Source organism: Papio anubis, chromosome 13 (assembly GCF_008728515.1).
Source record: "Papio anubis isolate 15944 chromosome 13, Panubis1.0, whole genome shotgun sequence".
Classification (NCBI taxonomy): Eukaryota; Metazoa; Chordata; class Mammalia; order Primates; family Cercopithecidae; genus Papio; species Papio anubis.
In genome coordinates this window covers 47,330,706-47,354,781 of record NC_044988.1, presented here as the reverse complement: position 1 = coordinate 47,354,781, position 24,076 = coordinate 47,330,706, and the positions used below count along the sequence as shown (strand labels likewise).

The following is a 24,076-nucleotide window of genomic DNA, read 5'->3' as shown; positions in this document are numbered from 1 at the left end:
GTTGAGAGTGGTAGGCTAAGTAAACAGGCACCCTTGTTGCACGTCCCGGAAAGGGGTCAGGGAAATACCCTGCTTCAGCAGGCAGGTAGTAGCAAGTCTAGTGGCCTGGCAGCAGGTCCAAGATGCTTCTTCTCTCTCTACCCCAAGTTGCCATGCAAGTGCTGAAGACAACTGGGATGAGTTAACACCTTGAGTGTGAGGCCAGGTTAGATCCAAGCACCTTTTCCTTGTTCTCTGCAGCGGCATTTACACAAGCTCCCCAGAGAATGAGGGTACATAAACAACAAAGACACGATCCTGGACCCAAGTCATTAATTTAGATTCAATTCGCCTGGAATGAACTAAAGTAACTTCCTGCAATAAGTGAGGAATGGGGTAAAACAGAAAATAACTTGAACACCAAAAGGAAACAAAGTCACCCTTTTGCACACCTGAGAGTGTGACTGTGATATTTGCACTCACCACATCAGTATTTAGATAAAATTCTAAATTCTAAAATATAAATTTTTAACACACTCTTTAAAGTATTCAACAAAATTATGTTTCTTCAGGGATGATGAAATTTAACAAGCCAGGTAAAGAGTCTTAATGTCTTCCCATTAAAACCATCCTTCTGTTATATTTTTGTTGAGCTCATGTGTCCCTGTGTGTATTTTTGGTTTTATAATTGCTATATTTGAACAATTTTTGCCCTATGTTTGCTCTTACATATTCACAGAATAAGTACTAGTACAGAATCAGATATGTCACACGCACCTCCAAACATCCTACTCCTTCAAGTTTTAGTGTGTGTTGCATCTATCACATACACCAATTATGTGCAGAATAACTCCATGTACACACAATTTGAAAGGGAGTATTTCTCCCGCTCTGAGGTCGGATTGCCTGAGCTTTAAATTGCCCTTGAAGAATGAACTGTTCAGATTCCTGTGTTTTGTTCAATCATAGCAATAAGAGTGCAATAAACATCTATACCCCAAATGGTCAGAAAATTGCAAACAACTTCAATCCAGTTTTTTAAAAAGATGCTATGCCTGTCGAAAGTAAGCCATATACTTAGCAGGACCACATGGGATCATCTGGAGGCAAAAATGAAATAAAAGGAATTTGTCTTACTGCATCACATTAGGTTTGTCAAAGGAAAGATGTGCTTTGAATATCTAATTAAAAGCAAGTCTTGTGTGGCAGGTCATCTTCCTCGCCACGCCTACATGTGTTTGTGTGTCTGTGTGTGTGGCTTTTAAATTAATATCATGTCAATTAGCCCAGGAGAGCCTTTTAGTGTAAAAATGAACAAGGAACTCCTAAAATGAAATATGTCCAGTCTTACTTTACAGAAGCCCTTTAATAATTATAACCAAATTTATCTCTTTTTTTAATCTTCTTTCTTTCTTTTTTCTTTTTTTGAGACTAGGTCTCACTATATATTGCCCAGGCTGGTCTCAAACTCCTAGTCCCAAAGTACTATCGCTAATCCCAAAGTACTAATCCCAAAGTCCCAATCCCAAAGTCCCTAATCCCAAAGTACTGGGATTACAGATGTGAGCCTCTGCACCAGGCCTAATTTTAAGTATATATTATAAAAATCCCCAGATCCTTAAAAGATTATTTTTTCCTCCAAATCAGAGGACACTGTTGTCAGTGGTGGTTTTGACACTTTATTTTTGCTATTAAAAATAAAAACAAATCTGTGAGACAAATGCATCTACTAACAGATTAGCAACACATGGCAAACCTTTTCAATGTAAAAAAATTAAAGCCTATTTTTTAAAAGCAGTTTCAGTTTCACAGCAAAATGAAGAGAAACATACAGAGATTTCCCATACACCTTCTAACACAACACATGCATAGCCTTCCCCGTATCACCCCCACCAGAATGGTACATCTGTTAAGACTGATTAACCTACATTGACACATCATAATTACCCAAAGTCCACAGTTTACACTAGTGTTGACTCTTGCTGTGTGCATTCTATGGGTTTGGACAAACATATAATGAATCCACCATTATGGTATAATTTAGAGTATTTTCACTGCCCTAAAAATCTATGCTCTACCAATTCATGCCTCCCTTTCTGCTAACCCCTAACAACCTCTGATCTTTTTACTGTCTCCATTGTTTTGCCCTTTGACAACCTTATACAGTTGGAATCATACAGTACGTAGCCTTTTCAAATTTGTTTATTTCACTTAGTAATACACAGTTAAGTTTCTTCCATTCCTTTTCAGTGCAAAATACTATTTCATTGCATATATTCATTTATTTATCCATTCACCCACTGAAAGACATCTTGGTTGCTTCCAAGTTTTGGCAATTATGAATAAAGCTACTATAAACATCTGTATGTAGGTTTTTGTGGAGGCATACGTTTTTAACTCCTTTGGATAAACACCAAGGAACATGATTACTGGGAAGTATGGTAAGAGTATGTTTACTTTTGTAAGAAACTGCCAAACTGTCTTCCAAAGTGGCTCTGGCTGTACCATTTCACATTCCCAGCAATGGATGAGAGTTCCTGTTCTTCCACATCCTCACCAGCATTTTGTGATGTCAGTGTTTGGATTTTGACCATTCTAATAGATGTATAGTGGTATCTCATTGTTGTTTTAATTTGCATCCCCCCCTGGTGACATATGATGTGTAGCATGTTTTCATATGCTTATTTGCCAACTGTATATTTTCTTTGGTAAGGTATCTGTTAAGGTCTTTGGCCCATGGTTGAACTGGATTGTGTGTTTATTGTTGAGTTTTTAAGTTCTGTACATTTTAGATAATAATCCTTTTTCAAATGTCTTCTGCAAATATTTTCTCCCAGTCTGTGGTTTGCCTTTTCGTTATCTTGACATTATCTTTTACAAAGCAGAAGTTTTTAGTTATAGTGAAGTCTTCATTATTAATTAATTATTTCATGAATCATGCCTTTGGTGTCCTATATAAAACATCATCGCCATACCCAATGTCATCTAGGTTTTCTCCCATGTTATCTTCTAAGAGTTTTTTAGTTTCGTGTTTCTGTTTAGGTCCATAATCCATTCTGTGTTAATTTTTGTGACGGTTGTAAGGTCTGTGCCCAGATTTAATTTTTTGCATATGGACATCCAGTTGTTCCAGCACCATCTGTTGAAAGACTGTCTTTGCTTCATTGTGTTGCCTTTGCTCCTCTATCAAAGATCAGTTGGGGAGGACACTTTCGGCAGTAAGAGAAAGTCTGATTACCTGGCAGGCAGTAACATATAAGAATCAATGGTTTTAGAATCATCTAGGTCTAGTTTTGAACCCAGCAACACCTTCTTACTAGCTGTATGATCATTAGAGCCAGATATTTAAGCTTGTTCAGCTTCAGTTTCCTTACTTGTAAATGAGAGTCCGTGGGTCCTGCTTCAGTGTTTAGAGGCAACATATAGCACAGTATAGCAATCAGGAGTATGGACTGTGGAATCAGGCTGCCCGAATTGGAACCCACATTCTACTACTTACAAAGCATGTAACCTTGACAAGGTGGTGAATCAGTCAGTGCCTCAGTTTTCTCATAAGATTATTTCTGATATGATCTGAAATGTCTGCCATTATAACTGTCACATTCATAACTTGTTAGTGTCCGATAAATAATAAATATGTGCTGCTGCTGTGTTCATCACTATTATTATCACCACCTGCCACTCTGCAGTTGAACCATTTCTCTCTCACTTTGCCTTACACGCCAGCATCAGGCATGCAGTATTAGTGTGGGAGCATTTCTCCTTATATAAACAGAGCCATAAGACATGTTGGGAGAGCCTCCACTCTTTTTTAAGCTATTGTCTTTATATTCTGGAGAATAACATTTTTGAGTCTTTGTTTTCCCTTCTTAAACTGTATAGACCACAGGATTCTTTTTGAAAACCAGTATGTAATTCATAGAAGTCATCCTTCAAAGTGTATACAATTAAGCAGTTTTTAGTATATTGTGTAACCATGACCACTATCTAATTCTAAAACATTTTCATCACCTACCAAAAATCTTAAAGTCATTGGCAAGTGAATTTTGTATTCAGCATGCAAACTTGGGGGATTTGATTCAATTATTGTTTCACCTACTATATCACTGTGGCAGAGACTGTTAGCTGCTCACTCCAATACCCATTGTCCCTTCTTCCTTAAGCTAGCTGTATAGCTGCCCAGATTTCCCTGCACCTAGGCATGGGTATGTAACCAAATTCTTGCCAATGAGATGTAAAAAGAAAGTGAGGGGTAGCAACTGGAAAATCTCTTACGAGCCACCTAATATGCACCTTTTCTCCATTTGTCCTTTCCTCTTTCTCACTGGCTGGAATATAGGTGTAATGACTGGAGTTCTGGTGCCATTTTGGATCACCAAGTATCCTTGCAAATAGGAGGCTTGGATGATTCAGAAGGAAAGTAGAATAAGCTGCATCTCTAGCACCTTTGATCATACTGGACCTGACATTTCTATCTCTGGAAAGTTTCTTTTACATAAGGAAAAAACAAATGTCTATTTTTATGCCACTGTCACGGGAAGTTTCAGGCACACACAATGGACTTAATATTAAATGACACAATGTTTTAGCCATATTCCCATCAGTGTCGTGCACTATTAATTGCCAGGAAGTTAGGGTCCATAAAAAACTGAGGCCAATTTCTTCTGCTATTAATAAGAATTATACCAGATTGGTGCCCAGCACAGAATACCATAGTTTTCAACAACTTACTTAGCTTCCTATACACATTCTCCACACACACATTCATTCATTCTTTGGGGCATATGTAATACATAAAGGTGAACAGTCCCTATAGAAACTTGGCCAGCACTGGTAACTGGTCCTACATTCAAACCAATTTACTAAATTGTACTTTCTAACTGGAGTCAGGAAACCATCTAAACATACATATGTCAATGCTCAAATCCATCAAAAGGCAATCGAGTGTGCAAAGCAATAGCCCTATGTGGGAATATAACTGCAAACTATAATAATGTCTATCTGAAATTTTCTGTGCTCATCAGCTCCTCCGAACCTGCTTCATATGTAACTGAGTTTAAGACTTCTTTAAAAAAATCAAGTGCTGTTTCTGAAGATTTTCTTATTAAGAGGATGAGAGATCCTGAATTAATGATACTTGCAATGTAAGTACTTTGCCATTATCCCAGTGAACTGACCTAAAAACAAAAATATCCCAACAGTCAGAATTAAAATGTTAACATTCAGAACTCCTAGAGAGTATAAATTATTTAACTCATTTTTGTATCCCATTAGTACCTATATTACTGTGTTGAATACAGTTGATGCTCAGTAAATGGTTGTTAAGTTGAATTCCTGTATTCTTTAAACTGCATCATTTTAACAATGTAAGTAACAGATCTTTGTGACCCCGGAAAAACTGCTTTTCATTTCTTCTTCCATTACAAGAGGAAAATGTTACCCTGTCTCTAAGATTAATGAAGACATGTATGCAAAGTGCTTAAGGCAGCACCTGATACAGAAGAGGGTAATAAATGATAGTTACTATCATGATAGTCAATAACTATAATTATTGTTATTGTTACCAATATTGTTATTAATATAGTTATTATCACTATGGCATCAATAAATGATATGTACTCTCATTACTGTTGTTAACATTTTAATTGTTATTACTATTGTTGTTATTATGTTATTATTTTTACTCTGCTTAAGATTCTGTTCCATGTGCTGGAAAAACAAAGTATTGTGAAACATATTCCTTGCTTAAAAATATGCTAGGGCAAAATGATCTATATGTATAAAAAGATAAGTAAAGTTGCAAGGTAGGAAGGTTTCAGTCCCCAGCAGCATGCTACAACAAATTGACAACATTCTTGAAACAAGACCACAGACTTATTTCCTAGTATGAATTTTTTTAATTGCCTTGTGTCCAACTGCACCTCTAGCCAAACCTTTGTTTGCCTTTTCTTGCATTCTCTCTTCTTAGCCCCTTCCCTAAATCCTGCCCTCTGAAATCTCAATATACCTGCTTTTTTTTCCCAGACTTGGACTAAAATTCCCTTCTTGGAAGATGATTTCTGAAGAGTAAGAGCCTGGTACTAGACGGCCCCTCAGTCTGAGTCAAGGATTCTCTGTATCTGTGTAGGGTCTTTCAGGCAGCCTGAGTAGGCATGCCACGAGCTGGTTCCATGAGCAAAGATAGTGAGACCCATAGGAGCTTGGAGAGAGAAGCCCAACCTGAGGACCAGAATGAGAGCTGGCTTCCTGGAGCAGGTAGGACTCGTATTGAGTTAAGAAAGGAAAGTCTAGAGAGGAGGGAAGGAAGACATACCAGGCAGAAGAGGTCCTGTGAGCAAAGCACTGAACTGTTAATATGATATGAAACAAAAAGTGGTCTCAGCAAGTTGGAGCTAAGAAGTTCTAAATAGATATTGTCAGAAGCAAGGTTAGAGTTAAGCAGGAATCAGACTAAGGTGTTTTGATGTTAAATTGTGTTTCAGGAATATGACATTCCAAAAACACATAATGGGCTTTGGCGTACAAGTACCCACTGTGTCAAGAGCAAAGTGCATTTTATTTGTTACCAATATTATGTAGATAAGTGCACAGTGTATGTAGAATGGATGGGCAGCCAGTTGATGTTTGTGGAGAACTGGGAAGGAAGTTGAGTCTACTAGGAAGAACTCTAAGAATTTAAAGTTTCCATTAAATATCAAATTTGAAACACAGTATCTTAGGGTTCAAGATCATCCAGAACACGTTTATTTTAAAGGTCAAGAAGACAAGGTTTAGAGAGTTCTATGACTTGCCTAAAGTCTCACAGCCAGTTGGAAATGAAGCTACAACCCAACAACACAAACCCTGCTCAAGTTTTAACCTCTATAAATGACACCTTGATACCAAATCCCATATTTTCAATGTTGGTGTTGCAATTTAATTACAGACATTTTCTCCTAGCAAAAGTCACATCTATATGTTTAAATAATATAGATCTTTAATTCTTTTTTTAGTATTCATTTTCTTCCTTGTCAACCTCAAGTTGAAACTGAACTTAATAACACACACACAAAACTAAATTGTTCTCCTTTTGGAAACTTTCCATTGGGTAATAAGGCTACCATTTTTTAAATTTAACAAAATTATTACAATGTTCTCTTACTTAAAAATTACCATCAACAACCAGGGAAAAGAGGATATAAATTTTAAAATGAGTATTTAGAAATTGCAACAATTCAATAATATTATTATTTAAATAATGTCTTGTTAGTGTTTTACTTCAGTTGGTCAGCCTGATTACAATTTTAGTTTAAAGATGCAAATTTCTACGTACTCTGAAATAGCACTAACTCTAAAAACTAAAAAAAAAAAAAAATCATGTCTATCCATATTAGAAAATTTTAAAATTCTAGGAGAAGGTGTGCTGCATCGAAAGGACATTTTGTCACTGCTCACAGCCCAAAATATCCTCTCATATTTTCTTAAATTTAGGTATCAGATATCTGACTTTTGCTCATGTGATTCCAGAAAGCTGTCTGACTACTCCAGTTCTACTCAGCACCCCTCTGTGCAGACCTCTGATGCCAAATGACCTTGTTCAACCACTAGAAGAATCCCCAACCACGCCTCTTCAGCTGCCTTCCACTACTGATGGATGGTGCCTCCACACATGACTAAGTCATAAATGGTCTATTTAGGATAGGCATTTAAACTCAATGCACAGGTTGATAGCTTCAGCATTACCTTACAAACAACTAAGGGACTCCTTGGAAAGACAGTTGTCCTTCCATAAGGTGAACTTGCTCTTTATATTAAGGACATTTAGTACAGGGAAGCAACAAATTATTCTTTGGTGCCTCAAGTGGTTTTCTGAGGTATAATTTAAGTCTTATGCTTATGCTTATTAAGACAGTTCTGAAGTTGAGCAGCAAATATTCATCTCCTTACATTGATAACTATACTAAAGATATGTGATATTCATCATTCATTTCAGAGTGTTCTAGTTTGCTTAATATTAACTCTAAGTGGTGACCATCTCAGGAATTTGAATACTAACCTAAAGAAAAAAAGTTGGAGTTCATGCCTAGCAAGAATTTCTGTAATACTGAAATTTCACCATTATTGACAAAGTTCTCTTTGGGAAGGGCCTCACAATACGAAACATGAAAATGCCCCCCAAAGAGTCATAAAATTCACACATGTTATTTATGTATTTCCAACTAATGTTAACATTTTTTAAACCAAATTTTACTCTAAATTTGAGAGGTTGTTTGATCCTAAAAATCTGTCTGCATTAGTGTTGGGGCTTTAATGCTTCACATTTTATTACTTCCAGTGTCTTTTAGATAATTAATCTTGGTATCTATTTGTTGTTTGGAATAAATGGCAGAATCCTAGCAAATGGTGGACAGCTCATAAATAAAAGATAGGGGCTGTGTAAGCTGTAAGGAAATTAGAACTTGATAAAGAAAAAAGAATTATTTTTCCCTTAAAGGATAATGGTTTTCATTAATTCCAAAGGTCAAGTGTAAAAAAATAGTCCCTCTCCTTCATTACTGAGATTCATCATCCTGACATTATTTACTAGAGGTACAGTTCATGAACTCATAGGAGGCCCCATGATGTTGGGTTCTGCTATCATACTTTTGACTATTGCTTAATTATATCATGAGGCAAAAATATATTAAATCTTGGGCACCGAGCTTTGTCACTTTGTTTCAGTGATTTTCCAGTTCAACCACTGCTAATAAAAACAGTTACCATTTATTTTGTGCTATTTGCCAGATATTATCCCAAGTTTTTATTATACATGCATTGTAAAATATCTCAGTCATTAAAGCACACTGAAATAATGAAGCAAATATGTGTGCAACCACTAGCCATTTAAACAAATAGAAACATTTTATATTTAAAAAAATCAGTAACATATTATAGATAGGGCTAAAGTGTACTATGCATAGCATCCCAACCAATTATCTGTCCTCCTCTGCCTACAGAGGTTAGCGAACATCCCAAAGTTGAAGCATATTTTTTGCACCTGTCTTTACACATATTTTCTCTAAATGAAATCTAATAAAGATTTATATAACATTAAAATGAGAACAAATGATACCATATTATAAAATGGTATCCCTTCCCCCGAATATTTTATTTTTGAAATCTATCTATTTTAATACATGTAGATCTATTATTTATTTATATAGTGTTTATTGTATAAATAAGCCATAGGTCATTCTCCCATTTACCTTCTGATGGATATTCATGATTTCTTTCATTTTTAGGCTATAACATTCAATATTTAATTGAATGTAAGTGTAAGATCTTCTCTAAGGTGGGTTTTAAAGTGAAATTGCTGGGATTTAGGACATGAATATATTCAACTTTACAGACATTGCCAAGTTGTTCTTTAAAGTGGTTATACCAATTTATGCTCCCACCAGCAGTATAGGAGTGCTTCTTATAACCTTACTTTCTCACTGACAATTGCCTTTGTTGGTTCTTCCAATTTGTTGCCCATCTGATAGTATGAAGTGCTATTTCTGTTATTTTAATTCATAAATCCCTTATGATGAGTAAGGCTGAGCACCTCTTCCATGTGTATTAGCCATCCACGTCTCTTTCTAATGATTCATTTTTTTCTATTGGGCTGTTCATCTTTTTAAGAATGATCTCTAGGAGTTCTTTTTTATATATATACTTTAAGTTCTGGGGTACATGTGCAGAACGTGCAGGTTTGTTACACAGGTATACACGTACCATGGTTGTTTGCTGCACACATCAACCCGAAATCTACATTAGGTATTTCTCGTAATGCTATCCCTCCCCAGCCCCACACCCCCCAACAAGACCCCGTGTGTGATGTTCCCCTCCCTGTGTCCATGTGTTCTCATTGTTCAACTCCCACTTATTAGTGAGAACATGTGGTCTTTGGTTTTCTGTTCTTGTGTTAGTTTGGTGGGAATGATGTTTTCCACATCTACAACCATCTGATCTTTGGCAAACCTGACAAAAACAAGCAATAGGGAAAGGATTCCCTATTTAATAAATGGTGTCAGGAAAATTGGCTAGCCATATGCAGAAAGCTGAAACAGGATCCCTTCCTTACACCTTATACAAAAATTAACTCAAGGTGGATTAAAGACTTAAATGTAAGACCTAAAACCATAAAAACCCTAGAACACCTAGGTAATACCATTCAGGACATAGGCATGGGCAAAGACTTCATGACTAAAACACCAAAAGCAATGGCAACAAAAGCCAAAATAGACAAATGGGATCCGATTAAACTAAAGAGCTTCTGCACAGCAAAATAAACTATCATCACAATGAACAGGCAACCTACAGAATGGGAGAACATTTTTGCAATCTATCCATCTGACAGAGGGCTAATATCCAAAGTCAAGAAGTTCTTCAAATATTACATAATTTTTTGCCAGTTATGTACATTACAAAGAATATCTTCCAGCTTGTGTCTTGTCCTTTTACCTTGTTTATGACATTTTTAGGCATATTAAATTTCTATGGCATTAAAATGTTAATATAATTTAAAGTATCAATATTTTCTTTTACAGGTTGCACTTTTTATGTCCTAGTTAAGTAAATTCTTATACAAGTTTGTTTTTAAGTTTTAAGGTCATGCTTTTCACACTTAGACTTTTAATCTGTCTGAAATTTGTTTTTGTGTAACCATTTATTACATCCTTTAGCAATTATTTCTAACAGCACATCTGTGATATACCAATTTCTTTTTTACGTGTGTCTATTTATAAGTTCTTTACTTATCTATATTGTTCTATTTGTCTATCTATGTTCTAATACCACACTTTTAATTCTTATAGCTTTGTAGCAAATAGAGCAACACTCATCTTTTTCTTCTTCAAAATCATTCTAGTTATACTAGATATGTGGACTAATTTGTGGGGAAATTGGCATCCTCATGACATTAACACTTCCCATTCATGAACATTTTATATCTCTCCATTTATTAGATCCCGTAATCCTTCAGTAAACATTTATCATCTATCCTGAGGAATTTTGATAAGGTTGATGATGTATTCCTGGTATAATGAAATGGAGACACTAACAGAGAAACCTGATGATCACAGTAGAGAGAAAGCCTGTCATGTGTCCACCACAGTTAGACGCCCAGCTCTCCTAGAGAATCCCTATGTGACCCATCCAGTCTCTCCAGGACAGAGCATGGGCTGGCCTTTCTGAGAGCTGCCTGCTAACCAGTAGTTTACCATTTCAAACAATAAAAAATGGAAACAGTTTGCTATTTAAAACAATCCAGGCTTTTTCTTTCTCCTTCCTCTTTTCTCTTTCTCTTATTTAAATCTCTTTTGCCTTTCTGAGATAAAATTAATTATTGGTTCCATAGGCTTCATGTGTACACAAGTAAATAATGTGGTCTTAATTAACTTTATATCTTTGAGTTATTCATTAATACTCCATTTTGTACCTCTTTCAGACTTCAGTTTTTATAGTTTTGTTACTACTGTAAGTGGTATCTTTCTAAAATTATATTTCTCCAATATATTTTTTCCATTTTTCATTAAATAGCTCTATATTGCAAAATGGAGATATTTATTGTCTACCTCAGGTTGTTCTGAGAAATACATATACACCCCTTAGTAAAGTGCTTGGTGCATATCCGGCCTTCCCCAGCTTCCTTTTTCCTTTCCATAAAAATGTAGAAATGATTTAGAGTATTAGTTTAGAATACAAAGTAAAATCAGAAAACGTGAAGTTATATGAAATATTTATGTGCGAAACTTAAAGCATTTTTTATGTATATAGTTCATTACTGGTAGAGACATGATACATTAGGTAAGCCTTGTAAAATACAGGCAAATAATAACACTTAAAAACCCCACAGGGTAACAGATTTTACAAACTATGTAGGATGTTCTGATTTTTTCTTTGTAATATCATATAACTCAAAGTAGCAAATGTGCTATAAACCAAATCTATGCTTCTTGTCTCAATGCATTTGCCCAAGGTAGAATTTTGGTAGCCAACTCAAGTTATAGTTGTGAGTATCCCCAAAAAACAAAGATTAAGTTGGAATGACTTACCTTTTTTAAACATCTGACCCCTCCAAAATCACTGCACTGTTCTCCTTTGCATAAAACTAGTTAAGAAAAAATATAATGGTCACTAATCAATAAAGCTTTACGAAGTTACAGGCAATTTAGAGCATGTGTATATTTGCAATTAAATGTTAGTTCATTCTTCTCTTTATTCCACAAACAGTTATGGAAGAAGCAATTAGATCACATTTGTTCCTAAACATTCTGTCAGGAGTGTGCTGAATGAATTCAGGTGGGAAGATGCTAATGAAAGAGTGAGTCATTCTTCAGTGACTCAAATGCTCCTGACACATTGTTACTTTCCTTGTATTTATGTCCACTAAATATTCTAAAATAGTAGCCAGTTTAGAAATATAATTAAGCAAATTAAGTTATCTTCAGGTACTAGCACTTCCATTCTAACATTTCATTTCCATTGACAGGAGTGGGGAGGAGGTTGGTGAGCCCCTCAAGAATACATGGAAATAGTTATATTCCATTTTACTTGAGTATGTATGTATTGGTTGAGTGAATATTTCAGTTCGTAGAAACAATACTGCCCCACACCAGTTAACCACCTTGCAGCCAACCAATGGAGAAAATATAATTTACTTTAAAGCAGAATCATTTTCAGTCAATTGCATTTTTTATTTCAGTTGAGTTTCAGCAAATTAATGACTTGCCCTAAAAAACAAACTCTTTACACACTGTGATTAAAGGTAGGCATTTCTGAAGATCTCCTCGTGAAAGCTCACCTCCATTCCACAAAAGACACCTCTATTTTACCAGTCATTCAAAGGAACACTCAACCCCCTCAACTGGCATAAATATTTAAGTAACTTCTCTTTTATACCAAGGTACAATCGTGGCTTCAATAACCACTGTGTTTACCACAAAGCTAAAGGCAAATGAAGTGAGCACTAATTACACACTGAAGAAACCTCATTCTTTAATGAATTTTGTTAATTATCATCCTGTTTTTGTAGCCAGCTCACAATCAAAATCAACATGATCTGTTTCTTGACTATTTCAATAATGAATAAAAGCCTTTGACAAACATCTTATTTCTTCTCTGCAAACAATGCAAATTATATACATGCAGAATTTCAGGCAATGATTGGAAGTTTAGCTGCCTGCTGTGGCTTCTAGACAAAAGGCTCACGTAAATAGCGTCTCAAAGTGCAGAGAATGAAATTAGCCCTCTAAGAGGAAGCTAGCTAGAAAGTTTTTCTAATGCAATGAAAAGTTAATTCACTCCAATAGGCCCTCGTTGAGAAGGGATTGAGAAAGTGCCACTGAAAGGTCAAAATGACCACTTATTTTGGTCAAAATAAATTATGTTTTTAGGTGAAAGAGTGTCACAGATAAGGCAGGCTGTTCTGGTTTTCAAAAATTATTTACATTTTTGAAAGAAATTTTTTCTGGAAGAATTTTTAGTAAAGAAAGGGTGTGAGAGAAGAAAAGTCAAAGCCCTTAGAAGAGAATAGCAATACTTTCACCTGGAGTGAGACATAGTGTTTCCTAGAGTTAATGCTACTTCTGTCCAAAATGCTCTGTGTGCTGGGGATACATTTGTTACTTCCACAACTATCAATTTCCAGTTGGCAAACATCCCTGAATTTACATTACTTATGATAAACCTATACACTGGCTTGAAGAGACATCATGACAGATAATCCCAAATATTTTTTTTATCACCTCATTAAAAACTGAAGTCATTCATACCATTTTAACAAGAACGCTTTGCATTTAGAAGGATGTTCACATTATAAGGCCCTTTTCATGCATCTTCTGTGATGGAAGTGTTTTCAATATAAAATGTTAACAACAACAACAAGGCAATAGAGGATAGGCATGGTGGGTTTTCTCACCACGACTATTCTCTATTCATTTGTGATTAAACCCTCAACACGAATGAGCATTTATCACAAGCAAGTGCTGGGCTAAATCCTAGGGACCTGAGAATCAACAGAGATCCTGTCTTCAAGGAGCAGAACTGCTAATCTGGTAGGGCAGGTTTGGGATACTAGGGAAGACATACTTAAAATCAGATAGGTGTGTACAAACAGAGTATGCTGCTCAACTATTTTTCATCTCTCAACCACTTGCTTTTGTCAAGTGATTCTTGTGACCTATACCAGGAAGGTTTCTTGTTGATTCTCTCCTTCTGCTGAAGAGCCTCCTCCCAATAAGACAGAAACTCATAAATAAGGGGCATGAAAGGGAATTCCACCTTTCTGGTTACTAATACGAGTAGCAACTCATGTCTGAACTCTTCCCCTAGACAAACAGAGATTATGGCGACTCATCTTCCAATGTTGATTTAGGAAATAAAGTTACACTTTCAAAGTTTTCTATCTGTGGGCCAAATGAAGCTCTCACGTATGGAGACACGCCTTCCACAGAAATTGTTAGAACTTCACACACTTATTGGGAGACTGAAGTAGCTTCTGGTAGTGGAGAAGCTTTGAAGTTTTCTTTGTTTCCCCTCTTTTTCTTGTAAAACTCCAGCTTTGTGGAGTGACTACTCGTGTTGGTAGGTAATTCCTCTTTCAGATAAAACAGGTAAAATGCCTCCACCCACTCAATTACTATGAGTAAGCTAATTATAATTATTAAAAGGTAATTACAAATTACCTTTGAGGAAATTCAACAGCATGTACACTTTTCATTTTAATGGAAATCAATGTAATACTAGGTAGTAACAATAATGTTTATGACACCCTTTGATGCTTATCAAGTGACAAAAATTGGTTTCAGTAGAACTACTGTGACAATTCCATTATGTCCATAATTAGTTCATATTATTCAATTTCCTTTACGGCAAAAATGATATAATAATTAGACTTGTTTATGAAGTTTTCATGTAGTACCTACACAGCAGCACTTACCAGGACTTTGCATAAATCAAACTCAATATGAGCTAAAATATTTTGGATTTCACATAACAGCAAATGGGACAAAATTAAGATATAATTGCAAGATGTTGTTCATAAGAAGGAAAACTCAAACTTAGTGACAACATGTAGGTCCATAGTAGATCACAAAGAAAGCTGTAAACAAACAAGGAAAATGTTTACATTACATATGCAGAGGCAGGCTCTGCATATTCAGGCTTACTGAGAAGAAAAACCCAATATATGAACCATATGACAATGTATTATAGTACCATTGGGAGCCTCCACCGCCATTCCTGCTCATACTGGGCCATACGCTTTGAGAAAGATGTGAATGCCCACACCAAAAACATGTAAATGACAAAAACAATAAGAAGTGGCTTGTGAATGGTGGTGAAGAGAGCCAATTTACTCAGTGTCTGAAAGAGAAGCACAGCACGTGACACAATATGCAAAAGATGTGCTCTTGACAGAGGGCAGTCAGGAGGTCAGGCACAGAAGGTAGAAATAAAGTCACTTGTATGTTTGTTTTGAGGGTATTCTAAGACGTTATTTTCTGCGATCCCACCCTTTTATGTTGGATAAGAAACCCACTGGCTTATATACACAGCATCCTCTAATTCCAATATGAATACTTCTAGGAACACAAGGTCATCACTATACAGAACCACATTTAGAACTTTCACAAGTTATCTGTCCAATTCTCACGAAGAAGTCCAAATTACAAATCACAGTTTGATTTGCAAGCTGTCTCTTGACATCTCCAGTCAACTATACTATTGCTTTCATTTAAGAGCTCATTTTCTAGACTTTTTTCCCCTAAAACCACCACTAGAGAAACAAACTTCCATAAAACAAGTATCACTATCACTTTGAAGTAAGAATTTCTAAAAAGAAGCCAGAATTGGAAGATAGTAGAACTTCCACTGACCCGTAAAACAATCTGGACTTTACTTATAAATCTCCTTTTTGCTTTACTCATTTAAATTATTACCATTTTATGTTCAGACGCGCTGGCAAAACATCAGTATTTTAATGTGAATCCTCCACATGCAGCCCCAAACAAACTTTAACGCTTGAGTATAATGTTTAAATCTCACCAGACCCAGGAAAAGCCAGAAAGTTGCCCTACACAGTCTGTCCACTGTGCTATCACTTTGCCTCCCCCTCCTCTCACAGACACGAGAAAATACCATCCAAACCTCTTCAGATTTGCTAAAAACCACCACCACAAGTCAGAATCAGCCACGGAACCTCAGTGTTTTCTGTGAATAAGTAGAAGAAGCAACACTGTACCGAGTCTTCAGTTTTGTGACCATTCAAGAGGTCAGACAGGAAATCTTCATGGAGGCTCTCTCTTCGAATCAGTGTAAATTCCCGCAGGAAAACAGCCCCTTGGCTTTGGTCTCCGCATACCTAGAGAGATAAGGTAGCTGAATTAAGCCTTCAGACAGAGCCTGGAGGGACTGGGCACTGTGCGATTAGTTGCAGAAAGCTCTTGGATTCATTTCAAGTCTGATTAGAGCAATCAAAAACAATGTATGCAAATACATACTAATGCAAGAACCACTAGAACATTCTGGCATGTGGCTCCTCCAATGGATGCCAGGAACGTCCCCTGCTAAGTTGATGCCTCTTAACTGATGGTTGTACAATCTCAAAATCCAGTGATTATAGGTTATCTCTGTGGCCAGGTCCAATATGGTTAGGCTCCTAAACTCACTCTATTGGGCTATCCATGGATCTGAACTCAAATGTGTCTTGGACCCACAGGGATCTATCCTTAGTCCAATAAATCCCAGCACCTAGATGGGTCCCCATGTCCTGTTAAATATTTATCACGTAAGAAAAGCCTGCCTTGAGCCCAGAACTGACTTCCTGGGCTATTCAAGTGCTTTAGAACCAGATGTACTTTAGCTGCTCCAGAAGGAAGTATTGGAGAACTTTCATCGAGAGCTTATCACATTCCAGGTTCTTTACAAAGGTTATCTTGTGACAGCCCCAAAAGGTGTCTGCTTTCAGGCACACTTTACAAATTAGGAACTAAAGGCACAAAGGGTTTCAGGAATTTGTCAAGTTAGTAAGTGCTGAAATCAGCATTCAAATACAGCATTCAAAAACCCTCATCTTTTCATTGTATCATTTGGCTACTGAGCTATTCAAGCCTCCTCTGGTGAGAGGCAAATTGTTAAGTAACTCCTATACATTCAAGGTATAATCAGTTCACCCAGGCCTCCTCCTACCTCTCTATGCCTCAGTTTACTCACTATACAACAGGAATAACAATGTTGCATTGTTGAGAAAACAGGAAATGACATGTAAAATGCTTAGTCTGATGCCTTTCATATAGTAAGCTTTCAGTAAAGAGCAGCCATTATTATTATCAAAAGCACATTCTGCCCAAGAAACAAGTAAAAATCTAAGGTTCTAGTACATGAAGTTCTTTAATCATATTTATAATATTTATAATGAACATAGTATATCACATTGCCTTTTTAACTGTCATACATTTTGAATTTCATACCTTTTTATGGTATTGCTAATATCAGTAATGATTATGTGGATGTTTATATTAATTTATACCTTCTTGAAAATAATGCATAATAAATTAGTCATTTTAAACCCTATGTCTTTTGGAAAGGGGTGTACTCTTCCATAACATATATAATGGCATCTCATCAAGACACTTAATCCAGGCCGGGCGCGGTGGCTCAAGCCTGTAATCCCAGCACTTTGGGAGGCCAAGACGGGCGGATCACGAGGTCAGGAGATCGAGACCATCCTGGCTAACACGCTGAAACCCCGTCTTTACTAAAAAAAATACAAAAAACTAGCCGGGCGAGGTGGCGGGCACCTGTAGTCCCAGCTACTCGGGAGGCTGAGGCAGGAGAATGGCGTAAACCCAGGAGGCGGAGCTTGCAGTGAGCTGAGATCCGGCCACTGCACTCCAGCCTGGGCCACAGAGCGAGACTCCGTCTCAAAAAAAACCAAAAAACAAAAAACAAACAAAAAAAAGATACTTAATCCATCAAATACTTTTATATGACACCAAGACAAAAAGTCTTAATTAAACTTAAAATTCTGTTGTTATACAGTATAGTCAATATGACTGATGGTGCCCCAGCACCTATACACTCTGGTGTCACACACACTTGCTTTACATGGCCAAAAGGACTGCAGATGTAATTAAGACTACTAATTAGGGTTAGTAACCTGGTTTATCCAGGTAGGCCCAATGTAATCATATGAGTAAGTAAAAACAAAGCTTTCTCCAGGCTGAGGGAGAAGAGGAAGTCAGCGATGTGGCAGAGGGGGATACCAAGGAGATTTAAAGTGTAATGAGGACTTGACTTGCCACTGCTGGCTTGAAGATGGGAGGGGCAGGGGCATGCAGGAAGCATGAGAAGGAAGCTTGAAAGAGGACCCCGGTCCTAGATAAGAACTGTTATCGTCAGCCAATATTTTGATTTTAACCCAATAATACACTGACCAGAGAATCCAACCATACCTTGCCAGACTTCTGACCTACAGAAATTGTAAGATAACACTTTTATGCTGTTTTAAGTCTTTAAATGTGTGGCAATTTGTTATAGCAGCAATAGAAAACTAATACAATCCCTGAAACTCAGGGCACAATGAGGTTATCTTGTTTCTTCTTCTACATTGAGTTTCGTAAGAACTAACAAATACTAAACGAATAGTGGTATAACTTACAAAAACTGATTCATGGAAATGTAGCCTTCTAGCTAACCTAAATTACTCCTGCTATGTTTAAAATTAATTTTCTCTTAGCTCTTCCCCTATCAAGGACAATCATTCCTTCAGTCCACAGTTAAATATACTCCAAAGCCTGTCTTGACCATGCGTAATTCCCCTGCTCAGAAGCCTTCCCCACTTCTTGCTGGGTGCATTTAAAATTCATGGACTTGCTATTCAGGTCTACTCACAGCTCTTCAAGCTCTAGGTAAGGAATGGCTGCACTTATGCAATTGTCTTTTTCAGAAAGATCAAGAACTGGGTTTACAGTAATCCAGAATTGATGTGTTCTAATTTTGGTGTTTTTTGAAAGGACTAATGTATGTTGATCCCTGTTGAATCCCGTATTTTATGAATCATTTCTTCAAAAATCCAAGGCTATTTTGAATTCTAACTCTATTATCCAAAATGGAGATCACTTTTAGTCACTTGATGCCAATTCTTAAAAGCTAAAATTTGAAAAGAAGACTTAATGAACTTAGACGTATTTTCTTTGTGAAAACTTCTGTGCCTACAAAAAAGGTTTTTTTGTTAAACCAATTAAGCAGACAAAAATGACTCAAATATCCTCCAAAAGAGGCAGTGAGATGTCAAATACAAAGACTAAACACTCACTAATGCTAATAATGAAGAATAAACAGCAAACATTTTGTCCATTTATACTTTAAGTTTTAAGTATAACTGTGTATTTGTTTAAGAAACAATGTCTGCCTGCTTGTATTTCCCAAGAAATGCTTACATTTTATAAGTCTCATAATACGTATCAAGATGTTCAATTTATCCAATACTTTTATGTAATATCAAGGCAAAAATTCTGAACTAAACCTAAAATTCTATTTAATCCTGGCCAGGCATGGTGGCTTATGCCTATAATCCCAGCACTTTGAGAGGCTGAGGCAGGAGGAATGCTTGAGCTCAGGAATTCCAGACCAGCCCTGGGCAACTAGTGAGACCTTGTCTCTACAAAAAAAAAAAAAAAAAAAAAAATTAGCCAGGTACGGTGGTGCGCGCAGGTAGTCCCAGCTACTCAGGAGGATGAAGTGGGAGGATCGCTTGAGCCTGGCAGAGAGAGGCTATAGTGAGCCATGACTGTGCCACTATACTCTGGCCTGGGCAACGGAGCTAGACCTTTCTCAAAAAAAAATAAATAAATAAAAAATAAAAAAAAGAAATGAGGAAAATTGTATTTCCCATGCTCAGACCAGGATTCCCAATTTGGGGATTGAAAAATATGGTTACTTTACATTTGATATGTAAAAACACACCTTGCATTTTTAAGGTACTTAGCATACCATAAAAATGCATTAAAACTGGCACCCCATTGCATCTTATGTTTCAGTGGTGTTAGTTTTGCAGAGGGAAAACAGAAGCATGAGAAGCGGAGAAATTGTATGTATGGCCAATCGCTGTGTTAGGATTAGGAGCCAGAAAGTCTCTCTTAAAAACTTAAATCTCCTCTGGATTCAACCCCCATTATTCACCCACAGGAATAGGGTAAGGAACACCTTCTTGTCCCATAGGATTCCCAGACTCGTAAGGATAGTTCTCCAGGACATACGAAGACTGCCTAGAATTTGTGTCCTGTGATGAAGATTACTTCTCCTTATTGCAGTCTGATTTCCCACTTCAAACAGTGACTCCTCTTTCTGATTCTTGGCACACCAAAGCATTCCTCAGAGAACCAACCCGGGAATACAGAAACACCAGCTTCCAGAATAGAATTGTATTAGACCCAGGAAGTCATGGAAGCAATCTGTTGTTGTAGAACAGATTCTCTTCAATGGGACTGATTGATCAATCATCTAGAGATGTTTCAGAGGGACATAGGTAAATATAAGAAATTAGGGAGTCATCAAATAACTTTCTATTCTCTACTTCATTAAGGGGAAAATGAGGTAAAGGTAGTTTAAAAATAAAAACAAAAGTCACTGAATAACAAGAATCTTTTGCATTTGGCTTTGGGATGCAGTCAGAAACTCAAACTATGTCTGCAATATACATTTTATTTTCTACTTCACACTCACTTCGTTCATAACCTGGCACCAACCATTCTCTTGACTGACTGATTTTCAGTGGCTCTAGAGAATACTGATTAGTATTCTGACTCATCAGCTCACAATTAACATGTTTGGTGTAAAAGATAAAAATTTCCCCTCAAATTTTCCTACTTCTAACAAGTGTACTCTATGAGCTGTGACTAAAATTTGGAAAGCTAAAATACAGAGCAACTGGTTTGTCTTTTGGAACCTCTGCCATCATTAAAGAAGAGCCATAATTGCTATAAAAATTGTAATGTTTATGAAGGGAGTTGATTATGACTAGAAATTCCACGCAGCTATAAGATTCTTAAAACTCCGGGAGGGGCAGCCATTTACTTCTAGGCTAGGAGGAAGAGCTATGGAAATAACTCAAGTTTAAACATACAAACATGCCCTCAAATGATCAGTTTATTGTTCTTCTTTCTTCATTTAGTTTCTCTGTGAAAACTGAATCATAGCCAAGCTCATGTCTCATGGGTAGGACTTAGGTTTCAACATTACTTAGGAAGTGTAGTGCTGAAAACCACACTGTTAAAAAAATTTTTCCTACCAAAAGGACTCTGTAAAATATGTTATGCCTATATTTTGATTCATAGTTTACTGAGAATTAAGATAGTAAAGCTATACATTCTCAGTAGATCAGAATAATAATGTAAACAATCTAAGTAACTGGCCACTGTGTTATTTGACGGTACACCTATATTTAAATACCAGTGGATACTGAAATGTTTGATGTCAAGGTTTTGAGTTCTTGCTTGGCACAAGTAGAACATGCAAATGTTTATTGGATAAATAGCTGAATAGAAACATTTATTGGAGCCAAAACAATCTAGCTCCAGTTTTGAGGATCACTGCTAAGTATTAGGAGGAAATGATAACTTACATGATCCAAAGAGCCCAAATCCAGTCCTGCCATCCATATCATAAATACCTAATCATGAAAACTGAAGTGTCACAGAGATCAACAGAAGGAAGGAAAATCTGGTTCCAGTGTGAAAGTATAATTAACCTCTGGTTGGAAGGACATCCATGCAAAGGGCTAAAATACTGATATCCTAAGTCAGAAATGGGCATACTGCCAAATGAAATTGTACCTAAATTTTAGAAATAGATTCTAAATAAAAATAAAAACAGATCTATTCAACTTTATCATAAAGATGCCAAATGATCTGTCATTTGGTAACAAATTGAGTTTACCAGATTTCAGTAAATTTCACTTGTGATAAACAAGGGTCCCTGTTTTTGAAAGGGAATTAATACTTTGACAGCTTGCTCCTGGTAAGACTATTCTAATGAGCTTAAATGTCAAGGCAGGGATGGGATCAAGTCCACCCTCAATGGGCCTCTTTCCATTAATCCAAAAATTCTTCATTCCTGACTGGAACATTCAAACGTAGCAAGATAGGGAAATGACTGAACAGTAATTCGATTGTAAAGGATTAGAAAAAAATCATGAGCATAAACCTCTACTAAAAAAATTTGCTCATTACAATGTAGGAGGAGAAATACTCTGGAGGTTGATAAGAATATGTACCAAAATAACGATATTCACAATATCTCCAAACTCATATTTGCCAATCAGAAGAGGCTCAATCAGCTTATCATGCATGAGTATCAACAACCCCTATCTGCATGCACTCAAACTCACCCAAACCTCCAGCCAGCTCTGCAATGACCCGGCCATTTATACAGAGAGCAGGAGGGCATTGTCACTGAATAAACTGCTTTCAGTGTTGAAAGGGTCCACCTTCTGTTTATCTCTGTAAGTATTTTTGGTCCTTGTGTTAATGGGTGACTAATGTTTTTAGACAGAAACTCTGCAATGACAATACACCTATCCACACATACTGCTGTATCAGGCTTGTCTAGGGGAAGAAAAAGATTCTTGAAGTAGCTTCAGGTGTTCCCAGCTAATGGCTGCCAACTCTGCAAGCTGATTAGCAGTGTTACACTCCCTGAAGGAAAGGCTAAATATGATCCCCAAAAAGCTCATGGGGGGGTGCTAATAAAAGCATTCTTATAACCGTATTTAACCCATTGACATTTATATACCTGGTGTTTGGAGCTTAAAAACATCTCAGTATTCTGTTTGTTCTTCTACCAACTTTAATTACCATTTCTAAGGATTGTAAAGATAATTGCTAAAAGGTTAGAGCTGAAAGAAGTGAGATGGAACATGCTGGTCCAGAAGTTCAGCTGGGCCTCATAATTCTTGGTACAGATGTTCCTGCTTAGTTCAGGTCTGATTTAGGGAAACAGCTATAATATGGTTTGAGGCAAGGTGACCAGATGTAGCTGAATTTAAAGATCTGTCCCAGAATGTCAATGAAAAGAAACTCTGTTACCCTAGCAAAATAGCCTTTATGGGGGGAACAAACTTATGTTTAAAGACATACCTACTTTATCATTAAAGTAGATAGATATCTACAACTTGACAAGACAGGATTCTAAAAAGAAAACAAAATTTAAGAACTATTAATAAAACTATCAAACATAAATCCCACAAACAATTTTGTAAAGCTTATTCTCACAGAGCAGTGTATAAAGAAAAACTAGCAAAAGGAATTTTATCAGAGAGCATGCACTGTGTATAATGTAGGATTGATCTATAGACAAGCTATGGCATTTCTCCAACTTGTTATGAACACAGACACTGAAATGAAAATGTTAAGAAGACATTCAGCAACCATCTTCACCAAGCTGACTTTTTGGATGAGGGGGACAACACCCTCCTAGATGTAGGGCAGAGAAAACATGGGTTTTGAGACATCTTCCTTGACATATATAAGATGATAAAACACCCCAACAAAAAAGGCAGCACCTTTCCCAAAACATAAAGCCAATTATCTTATTCCTTATTGTCCCCAAACATTTAAAAACGTATTATATCGCATTCCTTTCATGAGGGGAACAGGATTCTGTTTCCAAAGAGTTCTAAATACACTGTGCTTCAGAAAGCATTGCTGATAACAGCTATGATTCATATCTACACTTAGACAATAAAATAACACACAAAACATGAAAGTTAGACTCTTCTGTACTCCACTCCTAGGTGGATGGGCACACCTTTGTCACATCTTCTAATGACAAGTCAAAATAGACATGGTCTTCAAAGTGTGTGTGTGTGTGTGTGTGTGTTTATGTCTGTGCTTTAAATCGTACATGTAAAATACTCATTCAATGCCAAGAATTAAAAGAGAGAGTTGAACAGTTAACTGGAGGAAAATGTTAGGATGAAAAAAAGGAAGAAGAACATAAAAATGTCTACATACACATGCAGGGGTAGAAATCAACCTTTCTGGATTGTACACTTGGCAAATGTTTATATTGGTCAACATCATTATCTAGGCTTATC

The 24,076-nt window shown here is 36.6% G+C and overlaps 1 protein-coding gene across 2 annotated transcripts in view; it reads right to left on the bottom strand.

The window, feature by feature from the left end:
- The window catches only part of ADAMTSL1 (ADAMTS like 1), a 952,161-nt gene that overhangs the window by 694,227 nt on the left and 233,858 nt on the right, over nt 1-24,076 (bottom strand). For both annotated transcript variants that reach the window (XM_021927825.2, XM_021927824.2), the window contains exon 2: nt 16,223-16,342. In XM_021927825.2, coding sequence (XP_021783517.2) covers nt 16,223-16,342 — 120 coding nt within the window. The remainder of the gene's footprint in view (nt 1-16,222; nt 16,343-24,076) is intronic.